The sequence below is a fragment of the Drosophila tropicalis genome, unplaced genomic scaffold, assembly GCF_018151085.1.
Source record: "Drosophila tropicalis isolate 14030-0801.00 unplaced genomic scaffold, ASM1815108v1 contig_867, whole genome shotgun sequence".
Classification (NCBI taxonomy): Eukaryota; Metazoa; Arthropoda; class Insecta; order Diptera; family Drosophilidae; genus Drosophila; species Drosophila tropicalis.
The window spans coordinates 1,189,436-1,203,140 of NW_027173362.1; the positions used below are offsets into that span (position 1 = coordinate 1,189,436).

The 13,705-nt window shown below is 37.1% G+C and overlaps 1 protein-coding gene across 1 annotated transcript; it reads right to left on the reverse strand.

The window, feature by feature from the left end:
• Positions 1-10,553: 10,553 nt before the first annotated feature.
• LOC137583626 (uncharacterized) lies at positions 10,554-11,177 on the reverse strand. The gene has a single exon (XM_068298715.1). The coding sequence runs from the start codon at positions 11,175-11,177 to the stop codon at positions 10,554-10,556; it is 624 nt and encodes a 207-aa protein (XP_068154816.1).
• Positions 11,178-13,705: the final 2,528 nt, after the last annotated feature.

Sequence of the window (13,705 nt, forward strand, 5' to 3'; positions counted from 1 at the left end):
TCACACTTTTTCTTACAGGCTTGAGCGTGTTGGTGGTCGTGGCGGCGGAGTACTCATTGCAGTCAACTCGAATCTGTGTTCAGATGTTCCAACTTTAGCTTATACTTCTTGGCTGGTTGATGATCTCTCTCGCCTAATTCCTTCGTCTCAAAATGTTCTTGATAACCTACTTGAATGTCCGCTATACCAGTTCTTCTAAAAGAATACTTGATCTTGTTTTTATCTTGGATCCCATCGTTATATTTGTATTTAACACAAAGCCCCTTGTGAAGCCTGAAGATCCTTATCACCCTACCATTGAAGTTATTATTTCTTACAAATCCGTTACTAATTCATTGAACAATATCTCAGTCTCTCGTCGTAGATGTTGCCAGATGCCGGTCTGGTTTACCCGTAGGCTGTCTAATCTCCGTAACAATAAATCGAGGTATTTTAAGATTTACATTATGATTATGGGAACAGAATACAAAAATTCTATTCTAAATAACATGTCCATACACCTTAAAAGAAGCCCAAATATTATCCAAAGGACATCATCAATAAAAAAAAAGTTTATGATTGTTGAAATTTATTTTTAAAACACATCTGCAATTTGGATGACCCAATTGGCAATGTACTGGAATATATTTTGGATTCTAGACCATGTACTAGGAGACACTGCTCTTTTCAAAGAAATCATACTGTGATTGAACCAATCATGTTCATCCATCATAATCCATTCCACATCTTCCACAAGGGTGTTGGCGAAGTAAAATGAGCACTCCTCATAAATGGCACCAGATTGGGTGGAGGTATTCAAGACTTCCAGCACCTGCTCCTCCACTGCTTTGCGCTTGGTCGCATCCGTGATCTGATCACCAAAAAAAGCGACGATTTCGTCTAAATGTTGCGGCTCGATCTTCTCGCGGAGAAACTCTATAATATTGGCTTCGTTCACTAAAATTTCCGCCATTGTAATAAAAGAGGCAAGAAAACTAAATTTATTAACACAGTTCTGTTTTGTTTGATTTGTTGAATTGAAATGAGACTACAAATCCATCTAGCTTTAGTCGTTGACTTTCGAAAAGGCATAATGAGTGACGTCAAAAGCAAGGCCAACCTGATTCCCATTTTCATCGTCTTTTGAATAATAATCCTAAAGAAACATAATACAAATTTCAAACGCAATCAAAGTAGGAGAGTTGGATCTAGGATTCTAGACGAAAAAGTGGATATCAGGTTGGCCTTGCTTGTTCCTTCACTCATCATGCCTTCACAAAAGTCAATGTCAGGAGTAGGATAGATTTGTAGTCTCATTTCATTCCAAGTTCGCTTAGAATACGGATCTATTCGATATTTTTGAAATTTTGTTAATAGAAATTTTTGTTTTTTGTCACATTTATTATAATGGCAGAAATTTTAGTCAATGAAGCAAAAGTCCTGCAATTCCTCCGCGATAGGTTGGCCCCGCAAACATTAGATCAACTAATGGCCGTTTTCCAAAGTCAGACGGATGCGATCAAGAGTAAAACGGTAGAGGAGCAGCTGCTCGATGTTTTGAAGACTTCCATCCAGTCTGGCGCCATATATGAGAAGAATAAACATTATTTCGCCAGCACTCATGTGGAGGATGTGCTAAGGGTCCTGAAGGATGATGGATGGCTCATTCCCAGTGCTAGCTCCAGTGAGATTTCTTTGGGCAATCCCACCCAGATGCCTACGGTCACGGCAGAGAGTACGGATTCATCAACGAATTTAGAGTCCACTTCCAGTATATTGTCCAACCGCAGTGGGATGTCTGCAGAAGCAACAATGATGTCAATTACCTCAGATGATGATTAGAAACTTTGCTATCCAAATTGTAAAGAATAAAGATGTGTTTTAAATAGATTTCATTAATCACAAACTTTTATTTCTATTGACGATGGTTGGAGCACGTTATTTGGTCTATGTTTAAGTACTTTCACATCTCATTGAAAATAGATTTCTTGTAATTTGTGATTATCACATATTTTAGCCACTGCGTAGTCGTTGCCAAACTGGTCGAGGTATCGGACCAACTCCGTCTACTAACATTCTGTCGAAAGTCCGTCCAATTGCATCTTCCAACTATAAAGAATATATGTATATGCTTGATCAGCATAAGAAGTATAGTCAATCAAACCTGTGGGCCCGCGCGTCTGTCCGTTCCATGTGAGATAGAGACACCAAATGTAAAATGTATACTAGCTTACTGAGAGAAGCAGAATTTAATGGACATATTGTTGAACTTCGCAAATTACAAGCATTTGTTCCACCTGGTGTAAAGCGAAGTCGGCAAGGTGACATTATTGTCGATTATTCTTTTTCAATCGAATTGTTTATGAAACTTTTGATTGTTGACAATAAACGAAAAATAAATGCGATGTGAAATAAGTATACATATGTTCAATATTGTGTAATCGTTAAATTCAAGGCTAAGCCATGGCTAGAAACCATTTAATTTAAAGCCTCTTCACAAGTGAAAGCTGATTCATTTTCGCAGAAGTCGCACGGAGCAAGAAATCTGTACAAAAATTATTAAAAAGCCTGGCAACCCTGTAAGCTGTTACGGCGCACATAGGGACGCCGAGCCGTTTTTTGAGCACTTAATTCAAAAATGCATGCTTAACAATAATTTTCAGTCTCAATGCATTGCGTGAGGTGCAATTATTTTTAGACAAAATTTTGCCCAAAAAATATGCAAAGTTTTTTATCAAACGTAATACTTTGCATACAACCGTTGTGATTTAAATAATTTCTTTAAATTTAGGGCCAAAATTTATAGAAAAATCTAGAAAATGTTCCTAAAGTTGATCAATATCATTATCAGCATAAGTAATATAGACACTTGAAGCAAGCAACTGCTTCTGTTGGCCGCGGAATTGGAGAAATGCATTTGGAAGCTATTTTCTAAGCTTAAAGAGAAAATCAAGGGTTCTGAATGTCCATTTTTATGCGGAAAGTGTTTTTAAAATCTGCGATTCTATTGTTTTTCTTGGTGTGAAGGTTTGGCTTATATGTATAGCAACCAGCAACCTTGTAATATACCTTTCCGCTTTTAGTAGTTAACCTTATTTTCTGATTCGTACTACTCTTTGTAGGTGCATAAATGAGACATTAAAGTCGCACAAACAATTTTTGTACTGTTATTGGAGCTATTCCCTATTATTCGAAAGGTCGTATGCATCTGCCATCTAAAAGATTGAACTTAAAAACATCCAAATTGGTCTTATATGTTTTGGTGCAATAAAAAAAAAACGCCTTGTATTCAATTATAATTTCGCATCTAACACACCTGGAGCACTGTACACTACATGCGCCTGCAACCTATGAACATTAACTCGATATGCTTTATTCCTAAATCGTTTTTTCCTGCTATATTAAAATCTCGTCCATAGCAGAAATTTGAGGTTATGCGCTAAAAAGTTAAATTGCTAAAAAAGTGGTTATTTGTGGACATTGAGACTTTTGTATTTTACAAAGAATTTATTATTCTATCCAATAGTAAAAGTCTTAGACTGCACACTGGTAAACATTTTTTTCAACTCCACCTAAAGTTAAGATTTCGTTATAAGTTTTGTTTTTGCGAGTGGCTCAGAATCACAAAATTTTAAGGCACTCACCTAAACTTGTTACAAATTAAATATACTTACACATAGTACAAACCCGCCTTTTTCAATTGCATCTACAGTTTTATCAATAACATTCTTCTATCAAAAGTTATATAGACTCAAAGTCAAGCAACAATTTGCAATAAACGGAAGGGAATTCATTCTGTTCCCAACACTGGTTTTCAACAACGTGTTTCTCGCCAGTGTTGGAAAAATTTGAAAAAGCAAGTATGCAGAAATATGCATTGATGTTCCATCTATAAAGTGGCATCAAAATATTTCGATTTCATTAACTTTTAAAAACGATTGACAGTTCACTCGAAATTGGAATTGAAATCGATTCAATAACGTGAAAGGGCCTGATAATATTTCAAAATTTATAAACTGTGTATAAGCAATGTTTGCTTTGAGGATTTCCTTTTTAATCCAAAGGAAAAACTTCTTTATACCATGTTTCAAAATTGGCATTCCTTGACTGCTTATTGCATACTTTTGGGAGTAAATATCCTTTGTTTCCCGTATAAAACGGGGTTGTTCTTGGGGTTTACTTTGATCCGTTAAATAAATTTTGAAAATTAGATGATTGTTTTTTGTCGTATTAACAACTATAACAAATACTAGTATTTAGTAGTCAAACTCCATATTGTTCTAAGCCTCATTCACTCGATTCGTGATGAAACTGAATGTATTTATGCAACTCTCTTCCTCAAATCGCTCCTAATAAATTCTTGAAAACTGTTTGATTTAAAGCTTAGAAGCCCAGAACCAACAAACGCACCTCTTAACGCGTTTCTGTTTTCACTGAATGGCAAACTTGAGATTTTGTTGTAAAGAGATTTTTTTTGATGCTCTTGCTCAATGTTGGACAGAATTTACAAGTTGAGGTCAGCAGAAACTGGCTCTGTACAAATTTTTACAAAGTATTAAAACAACCAATAGCTATTTGGAGAATCAGAAATAAAGTTTCTCTCAGTTTCTTGTGGTATTAGTTTCTATGAGCTAAACTTTTAGATGAAAAGGTTATGGTGCTTTGGCAAAGTCAATCATTCAATCAATAAAAATGATTACCTTTCACGCTCCACATAAACATGGCACTTAAGGCCACTCGATGGCTGTGTGTGTTTGTGGATTTTTGTGACCTCCATTAAATGAAGTACCTGGATAGGACCACTATAGACCACTGTGGCAGGCACTTGACGTGCAATTTTATTAGCCCACAAAAATGTATTTGCTAATTTTGCAGAAAATTGATTATAATTGGCATCATTTGCATACACTGCACGAATTATTATCATCATTTTGTCAAAGAGATGGAGATGAAGAAGAAAAAAGGTGGCAAAGTCATATTTACATACCTATGTATATACACACACACATATAAATACAAAATATTAATACATACATACATACATATTTTTCTATTCTCGTCGTTTTGTAGGTCATCGCTATTATTACATGGAAATTAGGCATGTGTTTGGTTTATGCGTTTCGTGTCGTCGCAGCAATTTGCTGAGACATCCTCCACCCTACCCTCACACACACACACACACACACAACATACATGCGTATGGATATATATGTATATAGCATCCTGCAGCTCCTTTTAATATAGCCAACAACTGGTGTGAATCCCTCTGCTCTTTTCTTGTTTCTTTCGTTGGTGTCCTACGTATGTTTTCATTAGGCCACAGCTGCCGAAAGGACAATTGATGATTCCTTATGCTTAACACGTTTCATTTTTATTGACGAACTTTGAGGTCGCGTTTATTGACGCATAATTGGAGTAAATATGCATTACGATATAAGGCGGATAATCTTTTAACGTTTATCATTTGATTAAAATGATCCTCTAGCAAAAGTGACAGATAGACACATATGTACATAGATAGAAACGAGGGTATGCTAGAAAAACAATCATTAGGCTGATTATAATATGGTTAAATTCTTAAAAATTTACAAATTCTTCAGACCGTACACTTAACATTCCATCCAAATATACTTGACCTCTTACCAAAAGGTTTTGACCATAAATCATTCGCACTTAGGCTTTAGGTTATAGTGGCCCGATAAGATCAATGTTGATCTCAATTTCTAGTCGACGACGTGAAGTTAATACGCACAGACGGACAGACAGATAAACGGATTCGACCCGGGTTCTTGAGCTGATCAAAAATATATATATGGTCGGAAACATCTTCTTCACTGCGTTGCAAACATTGCTGACTTGAATTGTAATACCCTTTACAAGGGTATAAAAGAGAGTTATATTTAGCAACTACAAAAGCAGGAATCCTTGAAGAGTAAATTCCTTGAATAAGTTTTTCATAAGAAAGGCGACCAAAGTTAATTGAAATGCAGCGCTAGTTAAATCTTTCGATGAAATTTACAACGATTTACAGTCAATACACGCAACAAACGCACACAAGCACACATACAAACACACACATACAAACAAAAAGAACACTATAAAGCTTAAATTGACCGGAAGTGTCGAAAACGCATGGTATCAAATGTCAAAGAACGGAAGGATGTTTAGACCGATATGCTGGATGGCAAGAAGGCGAAATGTTTCAATTATTAACCGAAATGTGTGCGTGGCTGGGTGTTTGATGGTGTGATGGTGTGATGGTGGGTGAATATATATATCTAACCAGGCAATAAAATTATTCACAGACACCCCTCCATAAAAAGATGCCTAGGACTTGATGTTATTTCTTGTCTTTTCTTTTCCTTTCTTGTTTGTTTCTTTATTTTGTTGCTGTTGTTGTTGTTGTTGTTTGTGCCTCCAACAACTATTTGCACCTACTTGAGAGAAGACATCCAAAATACAACAAGTCTAGCAAATAGCCTATGCCATTTGCACATTCATTTTCAAGAGCCTGGAAGCGATTCGGTGGGAAAGTTGTTCATGGCTTCGCTTGGTTTGGATGAGGGGCATTTGCCTTTGGGTTATGGATGGAGTCACTGTGACGGTGACTGTGTGTGGATGTGTGTGAGAGAGGGGGTATTACTTATCAAACCGTTGTAAATGGCCGAAGCCGAGAAGCAAAAGGCAAAAGGAGCATTAAAAGTGGAAAAAATGTAGCTATAACTAGGAACAAGGCAACGACTGGGAAACTGCAAAAGAATGAAATGAAATGGGGGCACAAATGGCAGACTGGATGGAGGCAAACCCATTGAACCAGAGCTGTCGAATAGAGCAAGTGAGTTACATATAAAAATCTTTTAAACTTTACAGTCAGGTCCCTTTAAATACATGACATGCCACCCATACCCTCGATACGCTCTCTACGCAAAGCTCCACATTCCCATAGACTATGATCAAGTTTATCAAATGGAGGTTAAATCTGTTCTCTGTTCCTTGACTATTCTGTTTCTGTTCTGTTCTGTTCTGTTCCGTGCTACATAGTGACTGTCTTATCAGTGCTGTGGAAATGGCAACTTCCACTTTCACTTCACCGACTCGAAAAGTCGACATCTTGGTAGGTGCCATCGAGTCGATACGGTTTTCGACATGGCGACAGGAGAGTAGAAGTGAATGGAGACAGCAGGCAACATAAGGCGGGGCCTTGGGTTTCGTTCTGGTTCTGCTTGTGGGTCTGGGGCCATTCCTTATTGGCTCATTTAGCACACGCGGTTTTTGCGGCAACACAACGCGACGATTTACTAGCCAAGTTGCAAGTTATTTGTGTGGGCCAAAATATTTAATGTTTAAGTCCAAAATTTAATGGTAGGTAGTGTGCGTCCTTTTCTCTCTCTCTCTCTCTTTTTCGGTTGCATCATAAAAAGTAATTTAATATGGTAAAAGTTTCAGCTCAGCTCTGCCTTCTTCTCCTTCCTCCTACAGCAGCAACAAATTGCAGCAAATTTCAAACTCTAATTGTGTCTTGAAACGTTTATTTACTGCATTTTCTTTTCTTTTTTTTCTTTCTTTCTTTTTTCGTGTGTTTGGAGGCCTTCTAGGAAAAGGAAAGTTTCCAGAGAGCTTTAGGATATGCGGAGAAAAAATTAAAAAGTACAAGCTTAAAACAAGGCAAGAAAAAATTCAAGTAAAAGTGAAATTTATTAACAAGCAACGACTTAAGATCACTCTGCAGAAGTATTTAGATAAAAATGTTTCTATATTTATTTTCAAAACATTACAAAAAAAAAACTCACTTTCAATAGGGCTTTACATTTTATATATTTCAATTTGGTTTTTCATTTTAAGCTAAAATCTTAAGTCCAAAATACCCAAAAGCAACCAACAAAAACAGGGTATAATCAAAGCTGAGTTTACAAAGAGTCAAATGCGAGTACAAGTAGAGTAAAATATGTGGCTACCCTTAGCCACAAACAAGTTGCAAAAGGCCCATGTAAAACACATACCTATATACATACATACATACATACAACACACACACAACCATATATCTATATGTATATATATGTAGATACATAAATCCAGAAGCCCCTTATCCAGTCTATTCCAAATTCCATCACTTGTAATCCACCAAAAGAAAAGAAACAAAGTCTCAGCCTATAAGGAGACTTTCGCCTACCACATTAGATTTCATAAACTTTTTCCAGTGCTTAGCGACATGGTGAGAAGGCTGAGGTTAGGCATTTACTTTCTTTCGTTAGCCTCGTTGCTTAATTCATTCTAATGTACTTATACACACAGCAAAGTAAGCCTTATTTTTAATGACATCAGAGACGATATTACGTTTTTGGACCAGTTAATCGGCTGATATTCCTAGAATTTAAAAACTATCTCAATATAAATTTGCATTTGATTAACAGTCATGTAGACCCAATTGGCACATTGGCTGGAATCTGTTACTTTTGAACCAGATATCGAAAAATATATAATGCTACCTCATTGAGTGGATATACATAATTGACATCGTCAAATAAAATGTATACTTAAAACATTTTTATTCTTTACAATTTGGATAGCAAAGTTTCTAATCTTCCTCTTGGGACATTGACAGCATGGTTGCTTCTGCAGACATCCCACTGCGGTTGGACAATATACTGGAAGTGGACTCTAAATTCGTTGATGAATCCGTACTCTCTGCCGTGACCGTAGGCATCTGGGTGGGATTGCCCAAAGAAATCTCACTGGAGCTAGCACTGGGAATGAGCCATCCATCATCCTTCAGGACCCTTAGCACATCCTCCACATGAGTGTTGGCGAAATAATGTTTATTCTTCTCATATATGGCGCCAGACTGGATGGAAGTCTTCAAAACATCGAGCAGCTGCTCCTCTACCGTTTTACTCTTGATCGCATCCGTCTGACTTTGGAAAACGGCCAGTAGTTGATCTAATGTTTGCGGGGCCAACCTAGCGCGGAGGAATTGCAGGACTTTTGCTTCATTGACTAAAATTTCTGACATTATAATAAATGTGACAAAAAACAAAAATTTCTATTAACAAAATTTCAAAAATATCAGATAATATCGAATAGATCCGTATTCTAAGCGAACTTGGAATGAAATGAGACTACAAATCTATCCTACTCCTGACATTGACTTTTGTGAAGGCAGGATGAGTGAAGGAAGAAGCAAGGCCAACCTGATATCCACTTTTTCGTCTAGAATCTAGATCCAACTCTCCTACTTTGATTGCGTTTGAAATTAGTGTTTTGTTTTTTTAGGATTATCATTCAAAAAACGATGAAAGGGGGAATCAGGTTGGCCTTGCTTTTGACGTCACTCATTATGCCTTTTCCAAAGTCAACGACTGGAGCTGGATGGATTTGTAGTCTCATTTCACTTCAACAAATCAAACAAAACGGAACTGTATTAATAACTTTAGTTTTCTTGCCTCTTTTATTACAATGGCGGAAATTTTAGTGAACGAAGCCAATATTATAGAGTTTCTCCGCGAGAAGATCGAGCCGCAACATTTAGACGAAATCGTCGCTTTTTTTGGTGATCAGATCACGGATGCGACCAAGCGCAAAGCAGTGGAGGAGCAGGTGCTGGAAGTCTTGAATACCTCCACCCAATCTGGTGCCATTTATGAGGAGTGCTCATTTTACTTCGCCAACACCCTTGTGGAAGATGTGCAATGGATTATGATGGATGAACATGATTGGTTCAATCACAGTATGATTTCTTTGAAAAGAGCAGTGTCTCCTAGTACATGGTCTAGAATCCAAAATATATTCCAGTACATTGCCAATTGGGTCATCCAAATTGCAGATGTGTTTTAAGAATAAATTTCAACAATCATAAACTTTTTTTTTTATTGATGATGTCCTTTGGATAATATTTGGGCTTCTTTTAAGGTGTATGGACATGTTATTTAGAATAGAATTTTTGTATTCTGTTCCCATAATCATAATGTAAATCTTAAAATACCTCGATTTATTGTTACGGAGATTAGACAGCCTACGGGTAAACCAGACCGGCATCTGGCAACATCTACGACGAGAGACTGAGATATTGTTCAATGAATTAGTAACGGATTTGTAAGAAATAATAACTTCAATGGTAGGGTGATAAGGATCTTCAGGCTTCACAAGGGGCTTTGTGTTAGATACAAATATAACGATGGGATCCAAGATAAAAACAAGATCAAGTATTCTTTTAGAAGAACTGGTATAGCGGACATTCAAGTAGGCTATCAAGAACATTTTGAGACGAAGGAATTAGGCGAGAGATCATCAACCAGCCAAGTATAAGCTAAAGTTGGAATATCTGAACACAGATTCAAATTGACTGCAATGAGTACTCCGCCGCCACGACCACCAACACGATCAAGCCTGTAAGAAAAAGTGTGATTTCTGCAAATAAACATTTCGTTTTGATTCGTTTGAGTCAACTCCATTCAAAAGTTGACAATGAAAACTACAAATACATGCATCTATATATGTATATTGGAGTATAACTTTCTAATTTTACAAAACTCTGGAAAATGCCCTCGTACCACCTTTTTAACACGAACACCTTCTTAATGTGCACGAGCATGCTTGTGGGGGCGGGATCTTGCCTTTGAAGCACGACGGTCACCGGTCTTCTTCTTCTTCCTGTTGTCGAGGTCGTCGATGTCGCTGTTGTCGTTGATGTTGTCGTAGTTGTGCTTGCTTATGTTCCCTGGAATCTCGCAGGGAAAGATGTTCGTTGGCCAGGGAAAGATGTAGTCCAAGCTTCTGCTCAATTTCACAGATTTGTATGTAAGCAACAGGGCCACAACTAACTTGATGCTAATCACGGAATAGTGCCCAACGAAATTTAGCAAGGAATTCTTTGCGACCTTGGGATGCTTGACACAGTATCCGTTGAAGATCGCCAAAGTAGCTGCAAACGGCTCCCAAACCAGAGCAATCACGTTTTGATTGAGTATATAATACACGACGATATCCACAATAACTTGCCGACTCCTGATTACTGGTCCTATCTTCTCCACACGAAACAGGTGCATCAACATCACTATCGAGAGGGTAACCAAAATGGATTGAACATCAGCTGGATATTTCATGCGCAACACGTTGACATTCATGATGAATAGCCCGACAACCAAAAGGACTGCGGCCTTCAGCTCCCAAGTCTCCTGTCTAGAGCGAATAAAGAGCATTCTGCAAATAATACAAACAAATCAGAAATTTTTAGAAAATATCTTATCACAATGTCGAAAAATTGAATAAATTGTTCCGGATCGGTGAGTGTCTGAGTTGTAAGTGACCTGTGTGGCCTACAGCTTTGGGGTATGGACATAAATTCCAATCTCAAAGCCTCCCTGATCGAATCCATGAAATACCATAGGCTACTTGGATAACCGCACCGTGTCTGAAAATTTTTAAATTTAGTTGATATTTAATGTAATGATGGAGCTATTTACCATAGGATCAGTCAAATAAAAGTGCACATACGCAGTGTTAGCCAGCCATTTAGTGGTAATTGACTTTCTACCGACGCAAAAACAATCTCATACATAAAAAGTTCGAGTTTAAATTATCTAAAGATCATTGAAAGAGCGTTGCCTTGGTGGTCTGTATGGCTTTTTGATGACATCTATAATTTCATCTTGAGCTCTATCATATTCCTACAAAATAATAATATCACCTTTAATTTTATGTTAAAATTACATTAAAACGAAATAGGATTGGAGAATTGTGATCTTATTTCTCTCAAGTGTGGCTAGAGATTGTATTAATTGCAAAGATATTCAATGTTTACACTAAAGAAACATAGACTGTATTAAGTCTCAATACTCATTCGCAACTGAATTTGTAATGAGATTGCAGTCGATTCAGAAGGAATGTTTTACAAATTTATGGGATCCATTTATCCTTTATCCTTTTACAAAAAAATATATACAACTCTTGCTCGAAATGCTACCTCATTGAGTGGATATAATATAATGGATATCAGGTTGGCCTTGCTTCTTCCTTCACTCATCATGCCTTCACAAAAGTCAATGTCAGGAGTAGGATAGATTTGTAGTCTCATTTAATTCTAGAATTCCTTAGAATACGGAACGTTTTGAAATTTCTGGCTCTTCTCTATATTTCTCGATATTATTATTGTGTTTTCTATTATTGTAATGGCGGAAATTTTAGTCAATGAAGCAAAAGTCCTGCAATTCCTCCACAAGAGGAGGAATCCGCAACTATTGTGCGATATTATTGCACACTTTACAAATCGGACCACGGATGCGAGCAAGAGTAAAACGGTAAAGGAGCAGCTGCTCGATGTCTTGAAGACCTCCACTCAGTCTGGTGTCATTCAGGAGGTGAATGAATTTTACTTTATCCACGCCCATGAGGAGGATATAAAATGGATGAGGGGAGAAGATCTTTATTGCTTTACTTTGCACATTTCTAACCATAACTGATATACTCTCTTCGGAAGGGTATACTATAACTGGAAAATCGTTTTGGAAAGGGAGTTTGCTGTTTGTATGGTGTAATAAAATATAAATTTGTTTAGCAAAAAAAATTGTTTGGCCTTGTAGGCAATATTTAAACATTTTCCAATTTAATTTGGAGACCAACATTGGATTCCTTTATCCTGTCTAAATAGAAAGTTTTGCACATTTTTGCCGCTTGAAACTAGTGTGTGGTTAAGGGACTACTAGGTGTATGTGTGTGTGTGTGTAGATGGTAATTTGCTTTATACATATTAACAATGAAATCAAATTAAAAACTTTTCAACTAAGACAAATGTTTGCATTTTTGTCTGATAACTGGAGTCCCATCTACACACACACACAAAGACAGAGGAGACACGAGCGACGTAATCGTAAGTTTCATGATAATAATGCTCCGCGCCTTCAGCATTCGCACTACCACCATTTGCTTCATTATCTTCATTGGGGCTCCCTTTAGTCTGATTTTCCTTGTTGTCCTTCGCCGATTGATTTGGCTTCAAGTTGAGCAGCAAAAAGAGTTGAGTTTGAGTTAAGTTTGAGGGACAAACCAACAAACAAGCAGAAGCCAAAACAAAAATGGCCAAGTTACGGCAGTCGTCAAGCAAAGTCAAATAGCACAAACTATGTAGAAAAGGAAGCAAACTGTCTGTTTTTCTTTCCCTCTCTCTCTCTCTGTGTTTGTGTGTGTGTGTATATACATGCGCATATATAGGTATATAGAAATTTGTAGCAAAAATAAGCATACGCACTGTTGTCGTAGTCGTCGTCATCGTCATCGCTTTCCTTGTCGTTGAGTAAGTAAGTAAGTAAGTCAGTAATAGACGAGAGGCCACAATGTCTACTGAGTAAGTGAGTCCTGGTAAGAGATGATGCTGTTGCCAGGGCTGGAAAACTACTTTAAAATAAATATTCCAATTACTTTGCATTGGTCAAACTATGCAAAATGCGACCCATCGATCAGATTCAGACAATGCACATACAAATAAGATGTAATAAGAAAATAAAAGGTTAAGTAGTTTTCCCTTTTTGAACCTACAATATTCAGAATCGTACATTGAAATCGAATTGTATTCAAAAGTAAACTTAATGCAATATTCATGATTGTTTGTCAGCCCTGGCAATATGAATAGAAGAACTGGGGACTGATGACGTGAGCTCAATGTGAAACGATGCCAAAGCCAAAACCCAAATTTAACTTCCAACTTCAAGACAATTCAAATTTGATGTCACTA

Coding starts and splice junctions, on each gene's coding strand:
- LOC137583626 (XM_068298715.1), bottom strand. CDS start 11,177: ATGCTCTTTATTCGCTCTAGACAGGAGACTTGGGAGCTGAAGGCCGCA.